At 35.9% G+C, this 27,424-nt stretch overlaps 1 protein-coding gene across 2 annotated transcripts in view; it reads right to left on the minus strand.

The window, feature by feature from the left end:
• mybpc2a (myosin binding protein Ca) overlaps positions 1-27,424 on the minus strand; it is a 122,350-nt gene that overhangs the window by 40,309 nt on the left and 54,617 nt on the right. For both annotated transcript variants that reach the window (XM_061905607.1, XM_061905606.1), the window contains exons 9-14: positions 18,829-18,885; positions 18,599-18,771; positions 18,398-18,530; positions 13,829-13,953; positions 2,686-2,791; positions 2,457-2,626 (exon numbers count right to left, since the gene is read on the minus strand). In XM_061905607.1, coding sequence (XP_061761591.1) covers positions 2,457-2,626; positions 2,686-2,791; positions 13,829-13,953; positions 18,398-18,530; positions 18,599-18,771; positions 18,829-18,885 — 764 coding nt within the window. The remainder of the gene's footprint in view (positions 1-2,456; positions 2,627-2,685; positions 2,792-13,828; positions 13,954-18,397; positions 18,531-18,598; positions 18,772-18,828; positions 18,886-27,424) is intronic.

A 27,424-nucleotide genomic window follows, 5' to 3' on the forward strand; every position in this document is an offset into this window, starting at 1 on the left:
TCTTCTGCTTCGGAGACTTAGTACGTGTAAGTAATACGCAACTATAATTATTTGACAATTGTTTATATTGACATATTCTTGCCCTGATGTGGGATCTGAGCCGAAGATGTCGTTGTGTCTTGTGCAGCCCTTTGAGACACTTGTGATTAAGGGCTATACAAATAAACTTTGATTGATTGATTGATTGATTGATTATTCATTAAAAACAAGGCAGAGGTTTTATTTGACAAGTTTATTTAACATTTTGGCTACTGTACCATTACACACATTGGGGCGGCATAGCTCGGTTGGTAGAGTGGCCGTGCCAGCAACTTGAGGGTTCCAGGTTCGATCCCCGCTTCCGCCTACTAGTCACTGCCGTTGTGTCTTTGGGCAAGATATTTCAACCCCGTTTCTCCCAGTGCCACCCACACTGGTTTAAATGTTACTTAGATATTGGGTTTTCACAATATAAAGCACTTTGAGTCACTAAGAAATGCACTATATAAATATAATTCACCTTCACCTGCACACAGTTTGAACAGCAACATTGTTTGAATACGGTACTTTAATCAAGTGATTCTTTGGCGTACCACATTTTGAGAATCAGTGATTTAAAGCGGAACATTATCACAATTTCTGAAGGGTTAAAACCAATAAAAATCAGTTCCCAGTGACTTGTTTTATTTTTCTAAGTTTTTCTCAAAATTTTACCCATCACGCAATACCCCGAAAAATGGCTTCAAAGTTCCTGATTTTCACAATCATTATCCTGTGACGTCACAGCGTGAAACAACCGGAAACAAACATGGCGATAGCACAGAAAAGTATAGCGATAGTAGCTCCGATTCAGACTCGGATTTCAGTGGCGTAAGCGATTCAACAGATTAGGCATGTATTGAAATGGATGGTTGGAGTGTGGCGGCAGGTAGCGAAAACGAAATTGAAGAAGAAACTGAAACTATTGAGCCATATTACGACAGACAGCGGCACGGGAGGAAGCGAGGACGAATTCGGCGATCGCCTTCTAACCAACGATTGGTATGTGTTTGTTTGGCATTAAATGTGGGTGAAGGGAAAGGCTGGTTGCAAATATAGCTACAAATGAGGCATAATGATGCAATATGTACATACAGCTAGCCTAAATAGCATGTTAGCATCGATTAGCTGCTGTCATGCCGTGACCAAATATGTCTGATTAGCACACTCTACATAAGTCAATAACATCAACAAAACTCACCTTTGTGCATTCATGCACAACGTTATAAGTTTGGTGGACAAAATAAGACAGAAAAAGAAGTGGCATAAATCACGTCTTAGCCAAGACATCCAGGGGGTTTACCTCGCTCGTCTGCGGGAACAGACTGCCGTCATCCCTGAATAGCTCCCGAGGCACTCCGGCAGATTCAGTGGTGGTTTATTTTCCAATATTGCACATTTCTTTGACTTTATCGTTGGAAATGCATCTGCTTTGAGTGTCGCAGGATATCCACACATTCTTGCCATCTCTGTCGTAGCATAGCTGTCGTCGGTAAACGGGGGACTTTCACATCTTTTGACCACTGTTGCAACTTGAATCCGTCTCTGTTCGTGTTGTTACACCCTGCGACAACACACCGACAAGGCATGACGTCTCCAAGGTACGGGAAAACAGTCGAAAAAAACGGAAAATAACAGAGCTGATTTGACTTGGTGTGTGTAATGACATTGAGAAAATGGCAGATTGCTTCATGTTGTGACATCACGGGTGAAAGGTCATCGCTCCGTCAGGCTATCAATTGAAAGTCGTTTAAATCGCCAAATTCACCCTTTTAGAGTTCTGAAATCGGTTAAAAAAACGTATGGTCTTTTTTCTGCAACATCAAGGTATATATTGATGCTTACATAGGTCTGGTGATAATGTTCCCCTTTAGAGAAAGCATTGTAGGACATAGATGTAGAATTTACCATTTTTTTTACCAGGATACGTGTAAAAAAACAAACAACAATTTAGTATTTTTTTTACCGTCTTTTTGGCTTTTAGCAACATCGACTTACAAAATTGATCCCTCCGTGCCCATGTTTTTCTCTTTTTCCCGCTCTTGTCCGTGCGACGGCGCCCAGGGGAACGAACGTGTCCCTAATTTTTGGAGCGGCAAGACCGGACCCCGGCGACACTTTTCGACGTGTCGAGCAAATTACCCTGACCAATAACGGTGATGATCGGCGGATGCGGAGATAAACTGAGCAGCATTAATTACGGCGTGAACGCTAACTCATTTAATGCTTGTCAAAATTAAAAACGTCAACATGTTAAATTCTCCTCCAGCTCCTAATTGAAATACCTGTCAGCAAACTTCTGGCAGGCGCTGATGGCCAATTAGTTTGCTGTTGGCGTTCACTTTGGTTTCATGGGCCGTTTGATATGTTGTCTTCATGTCACATTAAAACTTCGTTTTATCCCAGATTGAGCAGATTGGCCTGCCGGGAAATGGTACCTTCGACTTCCAGCTCGGCCTTGGACTCCCCACCGTTGGTGAAGGCGTAGTAGGTGCCTACGTCCTCCTTGCTGGCGTCGTTTATGATCAGGATGTGCTTCTTGCCGTCCTTTTTGAATCTGTACTTGGAAGCGGCGGCGTCTTTGGTCAGCTCTACGCCGTCCTTCATCCTGAAGACAAACAGAGTTTCAGGACCATGAAGAGGTGCGTTCGGAGTGTCTGGGCGCACCATTTGACGTGAGCTCCTTCCTCCGAGACCTCCAACTCGAACTCCACCTTCTCTCCCACCACCGTGTGGACGTCGTCCAGCAGCTTGGTGATGGTCACTGGAGGTTCTGCATGACGATAAAACATTTATAGCCAAGGAATACAGTATGATATGGCGGTATAGCTCGGTTGGTAGAGTGGCCATCCCAGCAACTTGAGGGTTGCAGATTCGATTCCCGCTTCCGGCATCCTAGTCACTGCCGTTGTGTCCTTAAGCAAGAAACTTTACCCACCTGCTCCCAGTGCCCCCCACACTGGTTTAATTGTAACATAAATATTGGGTTTTACTATGTAAAGCGCTTTGAGTCACTAGAGAAAAGCGCTATATAAATATAATTCACTTCACTTCACTATGAAAGGGGGGGTCACAGGACAGGAAGCTGATGGGTTGCCACATGGGCCCAGTGTGGGAGTAGGAAAAAAACCTCAGCAAACATAACCAAGTATAAGCACGAGTGCAGTCAAATGACTCATTCTTTAATCAGATTAATCACACTTTTGAATTTGGATTAATCATAGGTTATCACAATCAGAATTAGAATATTTTTTTATTGCTATTGTTCACAAACTAGGAGTTGTACTTAAAACACATATAATTAACATATATTACTTGCTTGCATCATTTAAATTAACTTTTTTTAAATACACCAATATTTGGACACGAATGCCATTTTATTGTCAGAATGTCATACAGGAACATCTCTTTAAATGTTTTATTCAAATGTTATTAATTTGTTAAATTCGTTTGATCTAAAGTCCAGTCAGGGTGTATTTTAGAGCAGTGGTCCCCAAATACTGGGCCGCAGCTCAATTGGTACACGGCCGCAGAATAATTGTTTATTCATTTTTATTAATTTTTTTAAATATATATAAAAAAATATATATATATATGTTTTTTATTTTTTTTTATTAAATCAACATAAAAAACACAAGATAAACTTACATTTAGTGCACCAACCCAAAAAACCTCCCTTGTTCATGACAAAAACCTCCCTTTTTTATGACAAATTATCAAGCTACAAAAAGGTTGGGGACCACTGTTTTAGAGGGATCTTTGCACGGGCGTATGCATCAAACTTCATTTTATTTTTCATCTTCTTTTATTTCATTATTTTATTTTTATTTATTTCAAATGTTTTATAACTTATTTCCATTAATATTTATGTGTTTTTTTTATTTATTTATACATTGACCTGATCACTGACCATACAGTGTAACAGCAGTAAATTGCGTGATTCATCTGCATATCCATCCATCCATTTTCTACCACTTGTCCCTTTTGGGGTCGCGGGGGTGAGGAGTCACTGGAGCCTATCTCAGCTGCATTCGGGCGGTAGGCGGGGTACACCCTGGACAAGTCCCCACCTCATCCCAGTCATCTGCATTATAAATGATTAATGAGACCATTTTTGTGAATAAGCTTTTAATGCCTCACAATCAAACACTTTTATGTTAAAATAATAAACAGATGTTTATTGGCATAAGGTAAACATCTGTTCAGTATTTTAACATAAAAGTGTTTGATTGTGAGGGATTAAAAGCCACAAAATTGCAAGGGGTCCATCAGACCCACAAACGCTGGCTGAGTAACAACAATATGAACGTTGCACGGAAAATTTCTCTGCCAGTTTCTGCATCCCACAGGGATTCTTCTTTTGTGTTTCTGCACCTGCGGTTCCCACACAAGGTTGCAACATTGTTTGTCAACACTGTCTGCTCTCATTTTCTCGCACATTTGACCCTCTGATGTTCTGTGTACCTACACTCTGTCCTTCTCCTGTCTTGAGGCCTGCTGTATGTGTGTGTGTCTGTGTGTGTGTGTGTGCGTGCGTGCGTGCGTGTGTGTGTGTGTGTGTGTGTGTGTGTGTGTGTGTGTGTGTGTGTGTGTGTGTGTGTGTGTGTGTGTGTGTGTGTGTGTGTGTGTGTGTGTGTGTGCATCAATTTCCTCACTTCTATTGGACCCGGACATCTTATACGTAATAGAAATGTGTAAGGTGTATGATCATTAAATATGTATTCTGATATACAAACCCCGTTTCCATATGAGTTGGGAAATTGTGTTAGATGTAAATATAAACGGAATACAATGATTTGCAAATCATTTTCAACCACTATTCAGTTGAATATGCTACAAAGACAACATATTTGATGTTCAAACTGATAAACATTTGTTTGCAAATAATCATTAACTTTAGAATTTGATGCCAGCAACATGTTACAAAGAAGTTGGGAAAGGTGGCAATAAATACTGATAAAGTTGAGGAATGCTCATCAAACACTTATTTGGAATATCCCACAGGCGTGCAGGATAATTGGGAACAGGTGGGTGCCATGATTGGGTAAAAAAGTAGCTTCCATGAAATGCTAAGTAGTTCACAAACAAGGATGGGACAAGGGTCACCACTTTGTAAGCAAATTGTAGAACCGCTTCAGAACAACATTTCTCAACGAGCTATTGCAAGGAATTTAGGGATTTTACCATCTACGGTCCGTAAAACCATCAAAAGGTTCAGAGAATCTGGAGAAATCACTGCACGTAAGCAATGATATTACGGCCCTTTGAGCCTTCAGGCAGTACTGCATCAAAAACCGTCATCTGTGTGCAAAGGATATCACCACATGGGCTCAGGAACACTTCATAAAACCACTGTCAGTAACTAAGGTTGGTCGCTACATCTGTAATTGCAAGTTAAAACTCTATTATGCAAAGCAAAACTAATTTACCAACAACAACCAGAAACACCGCCAGCTTCGCTGGGCCCGAGCGCATCTATGATGGACTGATGCAAAGTGGAAAAGTGTTCTGTGGTCTGACGAGTCCACATTTCAAATTATATCTGAAAACTATGGACGTAGTGTCCTCTGGAACAAAGAGGAAAATAACCATTCAGATTGTTATATGCGCAAAGTTTGAAAGCCAGCATCTGTGTAATAGTGCCCAAGGCATGGGTAATTTAAACATCTGTGAAGGCACCATTAATGCTGAATAGTCCATACAGGTTTTGGAGCAACATATGTTGTTATCCAAGCAACGTTATCATGGAAGCCCCTGCTTATTTCAGCAAGACAATGCCAAGCCACGTGTTACAACAGTGCATCTTCGTATTAAAAGAGTGCGGGTACCTTCCTGGCCCGCCTGCAGTCCAGACCTGTCTCCCATCGAAAATGTGTGGCACATTATGAAGTGTAAAATACAACAGCGGAGACCCCGGACTGTTGAATGACTGAAGCTCTACATAAAACAAGAATGGGAAAGAATTCAACTTTCAAAGCTTCAACAATTAGTTTCCTCAGTTCCCAAACGTTCATTGAGTGTTGTTAAAAGAAAAGGTGATGTAATATAGCGGTGAACATGCCCTTTCCCAACTATTTTGGCACATGTTCCAGCCATGAAATTCTAAGTTAATTATAATTTGCAAAAGACCATAAAGTTTATGAGTTTGAACATCAAATATCTTGTCTTTGTAGTGCATTCAACTGAATATGGATTGAAAAGGGTTTGCAAATCATTGTATTCCATTTTTATTTACATCTCACACAATTTCCCAACACATATGGAAACGGGGTTTGTATGTTCTTTACAGAAAATGAGCCAAATTCAGTGAGTCTCAGTTTGAAAAATTAATTAATTGTATCTTTTTTCTTTTGATAAAAAATAAAAACTGGTCCCACAGACCCAAACACCAAACAAGAGTGTTCATTTATGATAACGCAATATTTTGAATTTATTAATCACATGTGGTAACGTTGACAGCCCTACTTTTTTTAAACCTGTTTTTTCGCTCCAAGTTTTGCAATTTTGAAGTCATTACGTCATTCCAAGCCACCGCCGCCGCCGCCGCCACGGGTATATTGCAGTCCCGTGCTGATGGCGGTAACAGGTATGATAAGAGCGCCGGGAAAACCAGCGGCCTGCAAAGTATTCCCAGCCTCCCGAGGAGTCGTGAGTCACATTGCCAACGCGCTCGGCTGGTCGCGGCTATTTGTCATCGTCAGCATCCGCTCCGCTTCCACACGTCTCAATTGTCTGAGCCGCCCATCGCCCAGCCTCCCGAAGCATTTGACTGATGACCTCTTCAGACGTGTGACATGCGCACGTTTTGGGCTTTTCTGTGCCCGTGGCGAACGGTGGCATCAACAAAGACTGAATCAGCTCCCCCGGCAGGCTTTTGTTGCAGTGAAAGTCACCACAGGACCGGGACACGACATCGTTAGGTGACGCTCACCAAGTCCCTCGGATGTTTAAGGCACAAAATTTGCCTGAATTTCCCCCAGGGATCAATAAAGTACTTTCTATTCTATTCTATTCTATTCTAAAAGCTAGCAGAAAATGGATATTGCCAAATTAATAGTCAGGCAAGTCCAAAAGTCCGGAATTTTGCACAATTTTTTTTGTGATTGTTTTGGCCGAGAAGGCGTGATTTCAAGTTGCAATGTTTTTTTATCCAATAATATTAAATCAACTTGTGATTTTGTACATTTTTGCGATGAATGTTTTAAGTGTGGCTTCACGGTGGAAGAGGGGTTAGTGTGTCTGCCTCACAATACGAAGTTCCTGCAGTCCTGGGTTCAAATCCAGGCTCGGGATCTTTCTGTGTGGAGTTTGCATGTTCTCCCCGTGAATGCGTGGGTTCCCTCCGGGTACTCCGGCTTCCTCCCACTTCCAAAGACATGCACCTGGGGATAGGTTGATTGACAACACTAAATTGGCCCTAGTGTGTGAATGTGAGTGTGAATGTTGTCTGTCTATCTGTGTTGGCCCTGCGATGAGGTGGCGACTTGTCCAGGGTGTACCCTGCCTTCCGCCCGATTGTAGCTGAGATAGGCGCCAGCGCCCCCTGCAACCCCGAAAGGGCATAAGCGGTAGGAAATGGATGGATGGATGTTTTAAGTGTTCCTTGTATCCTCAACCTCTAAAAGCAGCAGATATCAACCCAAAAATACTGTATTGATGCTTTACTCATTTTATACTATTTCAAAAAACACTAGATGGCAGTAAAAGCACATACTAATCTCATTTGTACTGGTTTAATCAATTATGACGTATATTTATTAAGAGTGTGAATCTTTGGCCACCTAACGATTTAATTTGATTCCTTAATCGATTCTCCATTCAATTACAAAACCCACAACCAGTGAAGTTGGCACGTTGTGTAATTCTTGAATAAAAACAGAATACAATATTTTGTAAATCCTTTTCAAATTATATTCAATTGAATAGACTGCAAAGACAAGATACTGAATGTTCCAACTGAGAAACTCAATTTTTTTTTTTTGCAAATAATTATTAACTATGAATTTAAAGGCAGCCACACATCGCAAAAAAGTTGACAAAGGAGCATTGTTACCACTGTGTTACATGGCCTTTCCTTTTAACAACACTCAGTAAGTAAAGGTTTGGGAACTGAGGAGACCAATTTATGAAGCTTTTCAGGTGGAATTCTTTCCCATTCTTGCTTGATGTACAGCTTAAGTTGTTCAATATAGTATTTGAGGCTTCATATTGTCCCGCACATTTTCAACGGGAGACAGGTCTGGACTACAGGCAGGCCAGTCTAGTATCCTCACTCTTTTACTATGAAGCCACGCTGTTGTAACACGAGGCATGTTGCTTCTTGTTCTACTAGTATTCAAACTCATTTTTAAATTCTTCTTCTTCTTCTTCTGGGCACCATCGTAGAAGTAGGCTTACTTTTCCTATGTCATCATGCTAACTTTTATTGCTAATTGTATTCATTCGAAGCTAAAAATCATGGCTTTTGATACTTTTGATCTTAGAAGCATGCTAACTTTTCCCACGTTATCATACTAACGTTAGCATTTTACACTAGTATTTAAACTCATTTTTAAATTCTTCTTCTTCTTTTTCTTCTTCTAGTATTTAAACTAATTTCAAAATGTTTCTTCTTCATCATCATCTTCTTCTTCTTCTTCTTTTTCTTCTTGGCGCTGTCACGGCAAATTTCTTCCCCCTACAAAACTCTTCCCCCCCATTTACTTCCAGGGTCATGATTAATACAGACGTTTTGTTAACGCTATATTATACAAAAATTTAAAAAGATATATTTATAAAAATTTACAAACACAAGCTATGGGAAGACGTAAGAGGAAACGTGAGGAAACGTGACCCCGGAAGTAAATGCGTCATCCCATAGCTTGTGTTTGTAAAAAAAATGTTTAATTTAATTTAATTTTTTTATAATATAGCGTTAACAAAACGTCTGTATGTTTATAATATAGCGTTATATTTTTATAATATAGTGTTAACAAAACGTCTGTATTAGTCATGACCCCGAAGTAAATGGGGAGGGGGGGTGGTGGGGGGTATGGGGGGGGGGGGGGGGGTTGTATGGGGGAAGAAATTTGGCGTGACAGCGCCATCATAAAAGTAGGCTAACTTTATCTATGTCATCATGCTAACTTTTTTATGCCAGAAATGTTGCTAATTGTATTCATTTAAACGTACAAATCATGGCTTTTAATACTTTTGATATTAGAAGCATGCTAACTTTTCCCACGTTATCATACTAATGTTAGCATTTTATACTAGTATTTGAACTGATTTTTAAAGTCTTCTTCATATTATTATTCTTGGCACCACCGTTGAAGTAGACTAACTTTTCCTATGTCATCATGCTAACTTTTTTATGCTAGCCATTTTGCTAATTTTAGTAATTCAAACCTAAAAATCCTGGCTTTTGATACTTTTGATCTTAGAAACATGATAACTTTTCCCAAGTTATCATTCTAACGTTAGCATTTTATACTGGTATTTAAACTCATTTAAAAACTCTTCTTTTTCTTCCACTAGTATTCAAACTCATTTGCAAATTTTTCTTTTTCTTCTTCTTCTTGGCGCCATCTTGAAGTAGGCTAACTTCTCTTATGTCATTATGCTAACTTCTTTTATGCTAGAAATGTTGATAATTTTATTCATTCAAACCTACAAATCATGGCTTTTTGATACTTTTGATCTTAGAAGCATGCTAACTTTTCCCACGTTATCATACTAACGTTAGTATTTTATACTAGTATTTAAACTCTTTTTTTAAATTCTTCTTCTTCTTCTTGGCGCTATAGTAGAAGTAGGCTAACATTCCTACGTCATCACGCTAACTTTTTTATGCTAGCAATTTTGCTAATTTTAGTCATTCGAACCTACAAATCATGACTTTTGATACTTTTGATCTTAGAAAGATGCTAACTTTTTCCATGTTATCATGCTAACATTTGCATTTCATACTGGTATTGAAACTAATTTTAAAATTGTTCTTGTTTTTCTTCTACTTAAACTCATTTTAAAATTCTTCTTCTTCTACTTCTAATAGTATTCAAACCCATTTTTAAATTCTTCTTCTTCTTGGCGCTATAGTAGAAGTAGGCTAACTCTCCTACGTCATCACGCTAACTTTTTTATGCTAGCAATTTTGCTAAATTTAGTGATTCGAACCTACAAATCATGACTTTTCATCCTTTTGATCTTAGAAGGATGCTAACTTTTTCCACGTTATCATGCTAACATTCGCATTTTATACTGGTATTTAAACTAATTTTTAAATTGTTCTTGTTTTTCTTCTACTTAAACTCATTTTAAAAATATTCTTCTTCTTCTTTTTCTAATACTATTAAAACCCATTTTCAAATTCTTCTTCTTCTTGGCGCTTTCATAGAAGTTGGCTAACTTTTCCTACGTCATCACGCTAACTTTTTTATGCTGGCAATTTTGCTAATTTTAGTCATTCAAAACCTACAAATCATGACTTTTGATAATTTTGATCTTAGAAGAATGCTAACTTTTTTCATGTTATCATGCTAACATTCACATTTCATACTGGTATTTAAACTAACTTTAAAATTGTTCTTGTTTTTCTTCTACTTAAACTCATTTTAAAATTCTTCTTCGTCTTCTTCTAATAGTATTCAAACCCATTTTTAAATTCTTCTTCTTCTTCTTGGCGCTATAGTAGAAGTAAGCTAACTCTCCTACGTCATCACGCTAACTTTTTTATGCTAGCAATTTTGCTAAATTTAGTGATTCGAACCTACAAATCATGACTTTTCCTCATTTTGATCTTAGAAGGATGCTAACTTTTTCCACGTTATCATGCTAACATTCGCATTTTATACTGGTATTTAAACTAATTTTTAAATTGTTCTTGTTTTTCTTCTACTTAAACTCATTTTAAAAATATTCTTCTTCTTTTTCTAATACTATTAAAACCGATTTTCAAATTCTTCTTCTTCTTCTTCTTGGCGCTTTCATAGAAGTTGGCTAACTTTTCCTACGTCATCCTGCTAACTTTTTTATGCTGGCAATTTTGCTAATTTTAGTCATTCAAAACCTACAAATCATGACTTTTGATAATTTTGATCTTAGAAGAATGCTAACTTTTTTCATGTTATCATGCTAACATTTGCATTTTATACTGGTATTTAAACTAACTTTAAAATTGTTCTTGTTTTTCTTCTACTTAAACTCATTTTAAAATTCTTCTTCGTCTTCTTCTAATAGTATTCAAACCCATTTTTAAATTCTTCTTCTTCTTCTTGGCGCTATAGTAGAAGTAAGCTAACTCTCCTACGTCATCACGCTAACTTTTTTATGCTAGCAATTTTGCTAAATTTAGTGATTCGAACCTACAAATCATGACTTTTCCTCATTTTGATCTTAGAAGGATGCTAACTTTTTCCACGTTATCATGCTAACATTCGCATTTTATACTGGTATTTAAACTAATTTTTAAATTGTTCTTGTTTTTCTTCTACTTAAACTCATTTTAAAAATATTCTTCTTCTTTTTCTAATACTATTAAAACCGATTTTCAAATTCTTCTTCTTCTTCTTCTTGGCGCTTTCATAGAAGTTGGCTAACTTTTCCTACGTCATCCTGCTAACTTTTTTATGCTGGCAATTTTGCTAATTTTAGTCATTCAAAACCTACAAATCATGACTTTTGATAATTTTGATCTTAGAAGAATGCTAACTTTTTTCATGTTATCATGCTAACATTTGCATTTTATACTGGTATTTAAACTAACTTTAAAATTGTTCTTGTTTTTCTTCTACTTAAACTCATTTTAAAATTCTTCTTTGTCTTCTTCTAATAGTATTCAAACCCATTTTTAAATTCTTCTTCTTCTTCTTGGCGCTATAGTAGAAGTAAGCTAACTCTCCTACGTCATCACGCTAACTTTTTTATGCTAGCAATTTTGCTAAATTTAGTGATTCGAACCTACAAATCATGACTTTTCATCATTTTGATCTTAGAAGGATGCTAACTTTTTCCACGTTATCATGCTAACATTCGCATTTTATACTGGTATTTAAACTAATTTTTAAATTGTTCTTGTTTTTCTTCTACTTAAACTCATTTTAAAAATATTCTTCTTCTTTTTCTAATACTATTAAAACCGATTTTCAAATTCTTCTTCTTCTTCTTCTTGGCGCTTTCATAGAAGTTGGCTAACTTTTCCTACGTCATCCTGCTAACTTTTTTATGCTGGCAATTTTGCTAATTTTAGTCATTCAAAACCTACAAATCATGACTTTTGATAATTTTGATCTTAGAAGAATGCTAACTTTTTTCATGTTATCATGCTAACATTTGCATTTTATACTGGTATTTAAACTAACTTTAAAATTGTTCTTGTTTTTCTTCTACTTAAACTCATTTTAAAATTCTTCTTCGTCTTCTTCTAATAGTATTCAAACCCATTTTTAAATTATTATTGTTCTTCTTCTTCTTGGCGCTTTCGTAGAAGTAGGCTAACTTTTCCTACGTCATCACGCTAACTTTTTTATGCAAGCAATTTTGCTAATTTTAGTCATTCGAACCTTCAAATCATCCATCCATCCATCCATTCTCTACCGCTTATTCCCTTTCGGGGTCGCGGGGGGCGCTGGCGCCTATCTCAGCTACAATCGGGCGGAAGGCAGGGTACACCCTGGACAAGTCGCCACCTCATCGCAGGGCCAACACAGATAGACAGACAACATTCACACTCACATTCACACACTAGGGCCAATTTAGTGTTACCAATCAACCTATCCCCAGGTGCATGTCTTTGGAAGTGGGAGGAAGCCGGAGTACCCGGAGGGAACCCACGCATTCACGGGGAGAACATGCAAACTCCACACAGAAAGATCCCGAGCCTGGATTTGAACCCAGGACTGCAGGAACTTCGTATTGTGAGGCAGACGCACTAACCCCTCTTCCACCGTGAAGCCCCTACAAATCATGACTTTTGAAAATTTGGATCTTAGAAGGATGCTAACTTTTTCCATGTTATCATGCTAGCATTTGCATTTTATACTGTTATTTAAACAAATTTTAAAATTGTTCTTGTTTTTCTTCTACTTAAACTCATTTTAAAATGCTTCTTCTTCTTCTTCTTCTTCTAGTATTCAAACCCATTTTTAAATTCTTCTTCTTCTTCTTGGCGCTTTCGTAGAAGTAGGCTAACTTTTTTCTAAGTCATCACGCTAACTTTTTTATGCTAGTAATTTTGCTAAATTTAGTGATTCGAACATACAAATCATGACTTTTGCTAATTTTGATCTTAGACAGATGCTAACTTTTTCCATGTTATCATGCTAACATTCGCATTTTATACTGGTATTTAAACTAATTTTAAAAATGTTCTTGTTTTTCTTCTACTTAAACTCATTCTAAAATTATTCTTCTTCAATTAGTATTCAAACACATTTTTAAATTCTTCTTCTTCTTCTTGGCGCTATCGTAGAAGTAGGCTAACTTTTCCTACGTCATCGCGCTAACTTTTTTATGCTACCAATTTTGCTAATTTTAGTCATTTGAACCTACAAATCATGACTTTTGATACTCTTGATCTTTGAAGCATGCTAACTTTTCCCATCTTGTCATGCTAACGTTAGCATTTTATACTAATATCTTCTTCTACTTCTTGGAAAGACACACTGACTAACTGGGAGACATTCGCTTCTGCTGTGCAGCCACACCACAAAAACTATAAACACTAACACTCTCCTGAGCGCGCGGCCTTTAAAACAAGCTAATAAATGCTCTTTACTGAAATAAACACAAGCGGAACAGAAGGAAGCCGGCGGCGGGTTGGTGACTCACGCACCTTTGACGAAGACCTCGGTGAAGCACTTCTCCTCGCCGACCACGCACTCGTAGGCCGCGTCGTCAGACAGGTTGCACTTGTTGATGGTTAGCGTCCGCTTGTTGCCCACGCTCTCAAACACGTACCTGGACGCCACGGCAAGAAGACGCAAAGACGTAATGAGCAAGGCTGCTGGAAGACAAGGAGGTGACTCATCCTGGACAATGATGATTATCTGTTCCTCAAAGTGCAAACACCAAGACGTGATGACACATACTCCGTTGTCAACACAGTGGAAAATGCTAATGCCTACGCATACCACTACATGAAAAAAAGAGGGATATTTTCCACTTTTAAGCAGACTACAACACCTCAGACTTGGCCTTGGTCCTGCTAGAAGAGATACACACACTCTCACACACATTGATTATTTTGGTGGTTGCGTCATGAAGAAGCAGGCTGGAGCGAGAGAGGAGGAGAATGGGCGTGTGCTCGGCACGTATGCAAGTTAACTTTCAGTTTCAATACCCGTAGCATCCTGGGTGGACAAAAGCAGGAGAGAATATTCCAATAAGTATTCCAATTTGAAATATTTTTTAGGGGATATATTGCTTATTTTAAACGCTTTTTAACGATCCCCAATTATTTTAGTGGGATTGTCATTGTTCAAAAAATAATAATGAATGTTGTTATGAATTATTAACTTATTCAAGACTCAAATACCACCTTTACACATTTTTGGGGTGTACAATGTTGCATATTTTGTGCATATGCCATTAAATTTTAGTGCGATATATATTTTTTTCTTTTCAGAAAATTATATGATTGACTTAAAATCAATGTTGTTATGATGTTTGACCTTTTTAAGGCTCCAATTAATTTCTATCTGCCGTTGTGTCCTTGGGCAAGACACTTTACCCACCTGCTCCCAGTGCCACCCACACTGCTTTAAATGTAACTTAGATATTGGGTTTCACTATGTAGAGCGCTTTGAGTCACTAGAGAAAAGCGCTATATAAACATAATTCACTTCACTTCACTATCTAATATTCCACTTTGGGGGAAAATATTGCTTATTTTTAAAGCTTTTTAACAATCCCCAATAATTTTAGTGGGATTATTTTTAATTAAACTATCATTGTTCAAAAAATAATAATGAATTGCTGTTATGAATTATTAAGTTATTCAAGGCTCAAATACCACTTTTACACATTTTTGGGGGGTACAATGTTGCATATTTAGTGCTTTTGCCATAATAATTTTGGTGTGATATTTTTTTTTTAAACTGTCATTGTTCAAAAATTATATAATTGACTTAAAATCAATGTTATGATTGTTGACCTTTTTAAGGCTCCATTAAGTCCCATCAAATATTCCACATTGAAATATTTTTGGGGGGGGAAATATTGCTTGTTTTAAAGATTTTTAAGACTCCCCAAGAATTTTAGTGGGATTATATTTAATTAAATTGTCATAGTTCAAAATATACTAGTCAATACTAATGAAAATCAATGTTGTTGTGAATTATTAACTTATTTAGGGCTCAAATACCACTTTTACACATTTTTGGGGGGTACAATGTGGGATATTTTTGTTTTTAAATTGCCATTGTTAAAAAATTATATAAATGACTTAAAATCAATGATGCTATGAATTATTGACCTTTTTTAGTCTCCAATTAATTCCCATCAAATATTCCACTTTGAAATATTTTTTGGGGAAAATATTGCTTATTTTTAAAGCTTTTTAACAATCCACAAGAATTTGTGTTGGATATTTTTTAATTAAACTGTTATTGTTCAAAAAATAATAACGGATTGTTGTTATGAATTGTTAACTTATTCAGGGCTCAAATACCACTTTTACACATTTTTGGGGGGTACAATGTTGCATATTTAGTGCTTTTGCCATAACATTTTAGTGGGATATTTTGTTTTAAACTGTCATTGTTCAAAAATTATATAAATTACTTAAAATCAGTGTTGCTATGAATTATTGACCTTTTTAAGGCTCCAATTAATTCCCATCAAATATTACACTTATAAATATTTTTGGGGGGGAAATATTGCTTATTTTTAACGCTTTTTAACAATCCTCTAGAATTTTAGTGGGATTATTTTTAATTAAACTGTCATTGTTCAAAAAATACTAATGAATACTAATGAAAATCAATGTTGTTGTGAATTAATAACTTATTTAAGCCTCAAATACCACTTTTATACATATTAGGGGGTACAATGATGTATATTTAGTGCTTTTGCCATAAAATTTTGGTGAGATATTTTTGTTTTTAAATTGCCATTGTTCTAAAATTATATAATTGATTTCAAATCAATGTTTTTATTAATTGTTGACCTTTTTAAGGTTACAATAATTTTTCATCAAATATTCCACTTTGAAATATGTTTTTGGAAAATATTGCACAGTTTGTGTTTGCCATCGAAAAGGATTTATTTGACAAAGGGAAATGAAGGAAACAAATGAAAAACGTTTAAAAAAATAATAAAAACCTATAATGATGAATCTAAAGTTGATCTCAAGACTTAAGTGTTGAAAGTGAAAAAGAAAATATGACTTAGTTTTAACACTTTTTAACGATCCCCACAAATTTTAGTCTATTTTTTTAATTCTAACTGTCATTGTTCAAAAAAATACTAATGACTTAAAATCCATGTTTTTATGAGTTATTAACTTTTACACATTTTGGGGGGGTACAATGTTGCATATTTTGTGCTTTTGCCATAAAACTTAAGTAGGATATTATCATTGTTCAAAAATTATTTAAATGACTTCAAATCAATGTTGTTGTGAATTATTGACCTATTTAAGGCTTAAAATACTTTACATCAGACAGTCCACTTTGAAATATTTTTGGGGTAAAATATTGCATATTTTGCGTGTTTGCCGTAGAAAAAGATTTAATTGACAAAAGGTATAAAAGAAAAAAATACAAAACATAAAGGATAATAAAAACTTATAATTGACAGGTGAATCCGAAGTTGATCTCGAGACTTAAGTGTTGAAAGTAAAAAAAAAAAGTATGACTTATTTTCAACGCTTTTTAACAATCCAAATTATTTTAGTCTGATTTTTTTTTTAACTGTCATTGTTTAAAAAATACTAATGAATTAAAACCAATGTTGTTATGAATTACTGACCTATTTAATGATTAAATTACTTTACATCAATTAGTCCGCTTTGAAATATTTTTGGAGGGAAATATAGCATAGTTTGCATGTTTACCATAGAGAAAGATTTCTTTGACGAAGGGTATGAAAGAAAAAAATACAAAACGTAAAAAATAATAAAAACTTATAAATGAAGGATGAATCCGAAGTTGATCTCAAGACTTAAATGTTGAAAGTTTAAAAAAAAAGTATGACTTTTTTCAACGCTTTTTAACAATCCGCAATAATTTTAGTGAGATTTTTTTTTGAAACTGTCATTGTTCAAAAAATACCAATGAATTAAAACCAATGTTGTTATGAATTATTGACTTATTTAAGGCTTAAATTACTTTACATCAAATAGTCCACATTCAAATATTTTTGGTGGAAAATATTGCATATTTTGCGTGTTTGCCATAGAAAAAGATTTCTTTGACAAAATGTATAACATAAAAAATACAAAACGTAAAAAATAATTAAAACTTATAAATGACGGATGAATCCGAAGTTGATCTCGAGACTTAAGTGTTGAAAGTAAAAAAAAAAAAGTATGACTTTTTTCAACGCTTCAACAATCCGCAATAATTTTAGTGAGATTTTTTTTTTTTTAAACTGTCATTGTCCAAAAAATACTAGTGAATACTAAATGTTGTTTCAAGACTCAAATACCACGTTTACACATCCTTTGGAGGTGCAATGTTGCATATTTTGTTTGTTTTTTTGCCATAAAAAAAAACTGGATTTTCTTTGAAAAAAGGGCATAAAACGTAAAAATAAATGTTTTTACTTTTTGTATAAAGTTGATTGAGATATTTAAGATTGAATAATAATGAAAAATAATAATAAATGACTTATTATAAACATTTTTATGACTAAAACCAATCCAAACTAGAGGAAGCCTTATGGTAAAAAAAAAAAAAAAAAAGGGAAAAAAAGGATATATTGTATAAGGGACAAGCGGTAGAAAATGGATGGATGGTTTTGAAAATGAAAAATATTTTCCAGTGTGCGGCCCTCAGTGGAAAATGTTTGGTCACCTGTGCTACAATCATATTTTTTGATGATAAAAATACATGTCCCAGCGGGCTCAAGACATTGAAACAACGTTGAGAATTAGTTGAATTAGGTCCTGACATCGAGCAACTCAAACCTAATGTTGAAACAAAATGTTTTTTGACAACGTTTAATCAATGTTGGGTTGTGACGTTGATCTGACCATTGAATTTTGGTCATTTCCCAACCAACAACGTTGATCCAACGTTAGACATCAACGCTGTCTCAATTTACAAATAACTATTTTGCGACGGTGTTGTAATGTGTGATTCAAAGGACACGTACGTATTATCAACATTATATCAATGTCGTGTGCCCGTTGGGTTAGCGTTGCGTGATGACGTCACACACAGAGTGGCGAAGGTCTCACTTGGCCGACGGTTTGATTTCCTGTCCGTTTTTGAGCCACTTGATGGGAGTGTTGGGGTCGGCCACCTCCACGCTCAGCTGGATCTTCTTGCCTTTGTTCACCGAGTACGCCGGCTCCAGCTTCCTGAGGAAGGCTGCGGTGACAACAGCCTCGTTAGCGCACGGCCTGGTTAGCCACATTAGCTCATTTGCCGCCGCTCACCGTCGCTCTTCTTGGGCTCCACCGTCTTCATCTTCTTCAGCCTCTTCAACATGCCCCTCAGGTCGGTGATGCCGTACTCGAAGGCGATCTTCTCGTAGTCGCAGGGCTTGGCCGCCTTCAGGATGTCCCACACGTCCACTTCCTCTTTGGGCGCCGCCTGTTGCTTCTTTTGCCTGCGGCCCGCTCAGGTCAAAGCCGGGGCGGAAAACAGAATGCAACGTCGCGCTTACCTTTTCTTCAGCAGGGCGCTGAAGTCCAGATCGCCGGCGTCTTCATCTGCGTTTCCTCTGTGGGAAGGGGGAACATTTGCTTGTGATTTGTTGAAAAACATAAAAGAGTAAAAAGTCCGGAATCCGAATGGTGATCCGGATCAGCCCCAAAATGTAATTACTTGTGCCATTTTTTAAAAATGTCATCAAAATCCACCCATAGCTTGTTTTTACTGTATGGCACAGGGGTCTCCAAAGTTTGGTCCATCCAATCGTTAGCATTCTAATATTAGCATGCTAGCTAATTTTTCACAAATTTGTCAGGTACACACCTCAGCGTCAAACATTACCTGTTATGTTAGCATTCTAACATTTTTGGCTAGCTGTTTTAGCATATTTTATATATACACATACACCAGAGTCATATGTTGGTTCTTTATGTATGCTAACGTCAGCATGCTAACATTTTTGACACATCGCAGAGAAATATACTTGACGCATGCTACAATTAGTATTTTAGCATTCTGAAATGAACATGCTGAAAAAATTGTTGTATATTTTGCGGGTATACACGTCTGCGTTAAATATTTTGTTATTTGAGGAATGATACCTGTTAGCATGCTACTGTTAGTAGGCTAGCTTTTTTTAAATCTGACTTTATAGATATACACCAGAATCATGTAAAATGTATAAAAGCAACAGAATCAATAATAATAATATCATCAATAATAGTTGTTTGATGATTTAACACAAAATTGATTCTAAAAAATTCCCCCAATATATATATGTATATATATATATCCATCCATCCATCCATTTTCTACCGCTTATTCCCTTTTGGGGTCGCGGGGGGCGCTGGCGCCTATCTCAGCTACAATCGGGCGGAAGGCGGGGTACACCCTGGACAAGTCGCCACCTCATCACAGGGCCAACACAGATAGACAGACAACATTCACACACTAGGGACCATTTAGTGTTGCCAATCAACCTATCCCCAGGTGCATGTCTTTTGGAAGTGGGAGGAAGCCGGAGTACCCGGAGGGAACCCACGCATTCACGGGGAGAACATGCAAACTCCACACAGAAAGATCCCGAGCCTGGATTTGAACCCAGGACTGCAGGACCTTCGTATTGTGAGGCAGACGCACTAACCCCTCTGCCACCGAAAGGATAAATAGATGGACAGATGAATAAATATATATATATATATATATATATGTGTGTGTATATATATATATATATATATATATATATATATATATATATATATATATATATATATATATATATATATATATATTCTTCATGAGGTGGCGACTTGTCCAGGGTGTAACCCACCTTCCGCCCAATTGTAGCTGAGATAGGCGCCAGCAGCCCCCGCGACCCCAAAAGGGAATAAGCGGTAGAAAATGGATGGATATATATATATATATATATATATATATATATATATATATATATATATATATATATATATAATAAGCAGAAAAAAAACATATATATAATTTGTTTTTAATTGAGTCTTGAAAATTATGAATTGATATAGAATCGGAATAAATAAGAATTTTAAATCACAATTTTGTTGCACCCCTAACGGTCACTTAGTAGAAATGATCCGGATCAGCCTCAAAATGTAATGACTTGTTCCTTATCCCGTTTCTGACATTTCCTGAAAGTTTCATCCAAATCTTTTTGTATCCTTTGGAGTCATTTTTACAAAATAAATGATAGTGGTGTGAATCTTCGGGCGTTGAACAATTCGATCCGATTCCTGGGGTGACGATTCAATTCAGGATCAATTCTCGATTCATCTCGATTGAAACCCGACTATCGCAACGTATTATATGGAAGAATAATTATAACAAAACTTTTTTGAAACAGGTAGAAAAGCTACTTCTGGTTGCATGGCATAAAAAACAATTTTTTAAAATGTATTACAAAATTTAAAAAATGTTAACGAGTTTTCAAATGTATGAATTGATTTAAAATCGGGATTAGGATGTGAATCGATTTTTTTTTGTGCACTCATACAAACCATACTGAGGCATGGATGCACAATGAAACACATGGAGTGATAACCATAAAGGGTATTTATGCAAATTAAACGACGCTGCCATGCAAGTGTAAAAAGAAGTGAAGCCGTACAGAAAACAATATTGTTGGCACACGCTCCATCCCTGCGTGGCACATGCTGGCCGAGCTAGCAAGCTAACAAGGTGACTAAGCTGATGAAATAGTTTTAATTGCTTGACAGCCCTCTTAGTCAACGCGCCGCGCCGCCCTTCTCGCATCACACGCCAGCCAAGGTTATCCCAGGCGGCGCCCCCAGAGGCGTTCAAGAACAGTAGGCCCCCCATCTCGCAGGGGACACGCCGCCGTTTTCGTGCTCGGCCAACCGTCTGCTGAGCTGCCGTGTCCTGTCGATGAGGCTGTTATCACGGCGGGAGTGACGCGCCCTCCTTCAGGATAATACCCAGCCAGGATGTTATCCTGGACCGGGGCGCTCAACCGTGGGAGCGCGAGGCGGCCGCCTCAGAGTGGTTTCTCCGGCGATTTGCTCCCTTTAGACGCAGCAGGTGGAAAATCGACATGGTGGGAAATTAACAAACGCTTCAAAGTGACGCCAAATATCCGTATTATATGAATTTGTCTGAGGGCGTAGAACTAGTGCACTGCCTCTGTTACTAAACTTGTGTTAGGGTTAGAGACCCCTTGCTGAAAATATTACAATAAAAATTTAAAAAAAAGGCTGGCAGCGGTAAAGTTCAGATCCATGAAGGAAAGGAGAAAGTGAATGAATGTTTATAACTGAATACATTTACACATATTCGTATGTATACATATATATACGAATATATGTATAACACAGTCGCTTAACTTCAAAAATTCGAACGCTATCAAAATATTCGACAGTGGCGAAAGGCAGAAAGAACAGAACAGTATGCCCATTTTTTTTCCCCCTTGCTCCGACTCCCAGGGACTCCTCAGATGTGTAGATATATATATATATATATATATATATATATATATATATATATATATATATATATATATATATATATACATACTACACATACATACTGTATTTAACATATATACACATATATTCATATATATATATATGTATATATATGTATATATACATATATGCGGTATGCGTATATACATATATGTATGTATATACATATATATGTATAAATACATATACATACTGTACATATATACACATATATGTATATATATACATATATGCGATATGCGTATATACATATATGTATGTATATACATATATATGTATAAATACATATACATACTGTACATATATACACATATATGTATATATATGTATGCATACATATATAGAAATAAATATATATATATGTATAAATATATATATACATATATGTATACATACAGTGTGTATATGTATATATACACACTGTATGTATATATATATATATATATATATATATATATATATGTATATGTATATATATATGTATGTCTATATATATGTATATATGTATGTATATATATATATATATACATATATGTTTACATACAGTATGTATATGTACATATACATACATATGTATATCTATGTACGTGTATATATGTGTATATATGTTAAATACAGTATGTGTATATATATATATATATATATATATATATGTACGTATATATATGTGTATATATGTTAAATATAGTATGTATATATATATATGTATATATATATATATATATATATATATATATATATATATATATATATAGAGAGAGATGTCATATTATTCTTCAAGTCAACAATATTTTCTACTTTTTTAATCAAGGGAAATATATATAGTATACAATATATAGTATATTCACCATTTGATTTTGTTTTAGTAGAAAACATTCATTAATTAATCAAGCTTGATTAAAACATTTTTTTTAAAGTAGAACAATTTGTTTCACATTGATAAAAAAAAGTGAAAAAAAAGTTGGAATGGGGGGGTTTCGAAAAATAAAACTCTTGGCGGAACAGCCCTGCACTTCTAACAAATACAGGTTTGGCATTAGATATATTTACATATGTTTGAAGCGTGCCACATATAAAACCTGTAAAGCAGTACAAGTTAAGCTTTTTTCCCTTCAATAACCGTATATGTTGGCCAAACGATGTAATAACGATATCGACTAAAATAGTCGCCATAAGCATCGCCCCGTGCATGTTTGACTTTGCAGAAGTCAACCACTCAGCCTCTCCGGCAATAAATCTGACTTCTAACCAACCTTTCACTTTTCATTTATGACGCCAGCCTCCTCCTCCTCCTCTCATATCGCCACTCTGCAAATGAGCAGGCTGACAGCCTTGTCCAAAGCACAATATCACGCTGTCTTCTTACATGATGCGCTCCTCGTCTTATACCTGGCCTTCCACACTCTATCCACTACAGGAAATTATACTTTTATGCACAGATTTCTGATATGAAAGCAGCAGATTTATGATTTATGATAAACGGGCCCCCGGAGCATGACGCTTGGTGAACAGTGCACATGCTAGCAGACACAGGACATGTAATATTAAATGCTACAGTAAATAAAACAGTAAAACAACACAGAAGGTAAGTAATTAGCATCCTGTTAGTGTCACGCAGGGGTGTCCCGAGTCCGGCCTGGGGACCATTTGCCACATGCCGCTTGTATTTTCTCGGCCCATAGCACATCCGAAAAAACAAAACCGATTGAGAAAAACACACAAACACAGCAAAAATGGAAAAGAGGCAAGAAAAAAAGCCTCAAAAGTTCAGGCAGAATTCCACTTTGTGTCATACTCCGAAGGTACATTAGATAAAAATGTACAAACAAGTTAGATAAATTCAAGGAAAAGGGTAAACACATTTTTACTTGAAAAATAATGCTAAAAACAGACGTTATATTTATATTTAAAGACAACACTTGGTGTGAGCTTTGTGTTATACTGTAGGTGGCAACGAGTTATTAGTATCAAAATATCGGCTTTTTCTCATTACATTACCTTTTTGCCCTTTTTATCTCATATTTAATGTTTTTTTTCCCTAAAATATGCAGCAGTAACTATTTTTTTATTTTTCTATTTGAAAAAAATATGCTAAAAACAAGTTAATAGTATCAAAATGTCAACTTTTTTACATCACATTATCTTTTGGCCCTTTTTATCTCACATTTTGTTTGTTTGTTTTTTCAAAAAATATGCAACAGTAACCATTTAGATGTTTTAAAATTTGAAAAATAACGCTAAAAACAAGTTAATAGTATCAAAATGTCAAATTTTTCTCATTACATTATCGTTTTGCCCTTTTAAACTCACATTTTATGTTGGGTTTTTCCACAAAATATGCAGCAGTAACTATTTAGATATTTTCAATTTGAAAAATAATGCTAAAAACAAGTCAATAGTGTCAAAATGTCAAATTTTTCTCATTACATTATCGTTTTGCCCTTTTTAACTCACATTTTATGTTGGGTTTTTCCACAAAATATGCAGCAGTAACTATTTAGATATTTTCAATTGGAAAAATAATGCTAAAAACAAGTCAATAGTATCAAAATGTCAAATTTTTCTCATGACATTATCGTTTTGCCCTTTTTATCTCACATTTTATGTTGGGTTTTTTCAAAAAATATGCAGCAGTAACCATTTAGATTTTTTTTTACATTTTAAAAATAATGCTAAAAACAATTTAATAGTATCAAAACATCCGCCTTTTCTCATTACATTATCTTTTTGCCCCTTTTCTCTCACATTTTATGTTGTTGTATTTTAAAAAAAAATATGCAGCAGTAACCATTTAGATTTTTTTCAATTGGAAAAATAATGCTAAAAACAAGTTAATAGTATAAAAATGTCAACATTTTCTCATTACATTATCTTTTTGCCCTTTTTATCTCACGTTTAATTTTTTTTTTCCTAAAATATGCAGCAGTAACCATTTACATTTTTTTAAATTGGAAAAATAATTGCTAAAAACAAATTAATAGTATCAAAATGTCAAATGTTTCTCATTACATTATCTTTTTGCCCTCTTTATCTCACATTTAATGTTTTTTTCCCTAAAATATGCAGCAGTAACTATTTCGTTTTTTTATTTGAATTTTTTTTTTGCTAAAAACAAGTTAATAGTATCAAAATGTCAACTTTTCTCATTACATTATCTTTTTGCCCTTTTTATCTCAGATTTTATGTTTGTTTAAAAAAAAATATGCAGCAGTAACCATTTAGATTTTTTTAAATTTGAAAAATAATGCTAAAAACAAGTTGATAGTATCAAAACATCAACTTTTTCTCATTACATTATCTTTTTGCCCCTTTTCTCTCACATTTTATGTTGGGGGTTCTTTCCCCCAAAAAATATGCAGCAGCAACCATATAGATTTTTTTACATTTTAAAAATAATGCTAAAAACAAGTTAATAGTATCAAAACATCAGCTTTTTCTCATTACATTATCTTTTCGCCCCTTTTCTCTCACATTTTATGTTGTTGTATTTAAAAAAAAAAAATGCAGCAGTCACCATTTTGATTTTTTTAAATTTGAAAAATAATGCTAAAAACAAGTTAATAGTATCAAAATGTCAACTTTTTCTCATTACATTATCTTTTTGCACTTTTTATCTCATATTTGATGTTTTTTTTTCCCTAAAATATGCAGCTGTAACTATTTAGTTTTTTTTATTTGAAAAAAAATTGCTAAAAACAAGTTAATGGTATAAAAATGTCAACTTTTTCACATTACATTATGTTTTTGCCCTTTTTATCTCACATTTTGTTTGTTTTTTTCCAAAAATATGCACCAGTAACCATTTAGATGTTTTAAAATTTGAAAAATAACGCTAAAAACAAGTTAATAGTATCAAAATGTAAACTTTTTCTCATTACATTATCTGTTTGCCCTTTTTATCTCACACTTTATGTTTTTTTTTGTTGTTGTTGTTGTTTTTTTCAAAAAATATGCAGCAGTAACATTTAGTTTTTTTTTATTTGAAAAAAAATTACTAAAAACAAGTTAACAGTATCAAAATGTCAACTTTTTCACATTACATTATCTTTTTGCTCTTTTTATCTCACATTTTGTTTGGTTTTTTAAAAAAATATTCAGCAGTAACCATTTAGATGTTTTCCAATTTGAAAAATAACGCTAAAAACAAGTTAATAGTATCAAAATGTCAACTTTTTCTCATTACATTATCTTTTTGCCCCTTTTCTCTCACATTTTATGTTGTTGTATTTAAAAAAAAATATATGCAGCAGTAACCATTTAGATTTTTTTAAATTGGAAAAATAATGCTAAAAACAAGTTAATAGTATCAAAATGTCAACTTGTTCTCATTACATTATCTTTTTGCCCTTTTTATCTCACATTTTATGTTTTGTTTTTTTTAAATATGCAGCAGTAACCATTTAGATTTTTTGGGGGAGGGAATAATGCTAAAAATAAGTTAATAGTATCAAAACATCAGCTTTTTCTCATTACATTATCTTTTTGCCCCTTTCTCTCACATTTTATGTTGTTGTATTTAAAAAAAAAATGTAGCTGTAATCATTTATCCATCCATCCATCCATCATCTTCCGCTTATCCGAGGTCGGGTCGCGGGGGCAGCAGCCTAAGCAGGGAAGCCCAGACTTCCCTATCTCCAGCCACTTCGTCTAGCTCTTCCCGGGGGATCCCGAGGCGTTCCCAGGCCAGCCGGGAGACATAGTCTTCCCAACGTGTCCTGGGTCTTCCCCGTGGCCTCCTACCAGCTGGACGTGCCCTAAACACCTCCCTAGGGAGGCGTTCGGGTGGCATCCTGACCAGATGCCCGAACCACCTCATCTGGCTCCTCTCAATGTGGAGGAGCAGCGGCTTTACGTTGAGCTCCTCCCGGATGGCAGAGCTTCTCACCCTATCTCTAAGGGAGAGACCCGCCACCCGGCGGAGGAAACTCATTTCGGCCGCTTGTACCCGTGATCTTATCCTTTCGGTCATGACCCAAAGCTCATGACCATAGGTGAGGATGGGAACGTAGATCGACCGGTAAATTGAGAGCTTTGCCTTTCGGCTCAGCTCCTTCTTCACCACAACGGATCGATACAACGTCCGCATTACTGAAGACGCCGCACCGATCCGCCTGTCGATCTCACCATCCACTCTTCCCTCACTCGTGAACAAGACTCCTAGGTACTTGAACTCCTCCACTTGGGGCAGGGTCTCCTCCCCAACCCGGAGATGGCACTCCACCCTTTTCCGGGCGAGAACCATGGACTCGGACTTGGAGGTGCTGATTCTCATTCCGGTCGCTTCACACTCGGCTACGAACCGATCCAGTGAGAGCTGAAGATCCCGGCCAGATGAAGCCATCAGGACTACATCATCTGCAAAAAGCAGAGACCTAATCCCGTGGCCACCAAACCGGAACCCCTCAACGCCTTGACTGCGCCTAGAAATTCTGTCCATAAAAGTTATGAACAGAATCGGTGACAAAGGACAGCCTTGGCGGAGTCCAACCTTCACTGGAAACGTGTCCGACTTACTGCCAGCAATGCGGACCAAGCTCTGACACTGATCATACAGGGAGTGGACCGCCACAATAAGACAGTCTGATACCCCATACTCTC

This window comes from Nerophis ophidion, linkage group LG07 (genome assembly GCF_033978795.1).
Source record: "Nerophis ophidion isolate RoL-2023_Sa linkage group LG07, RoL_Noph_v1.0, whole genome shotgun sequence".
Taxonomy (NCBI): domain Eukaryota; kingdom Metazoa; phylum Chordata; class Actinopteri; order Syngnathiformes; family Syngnathidae; genus Nerophis; species Nerophis ophidion.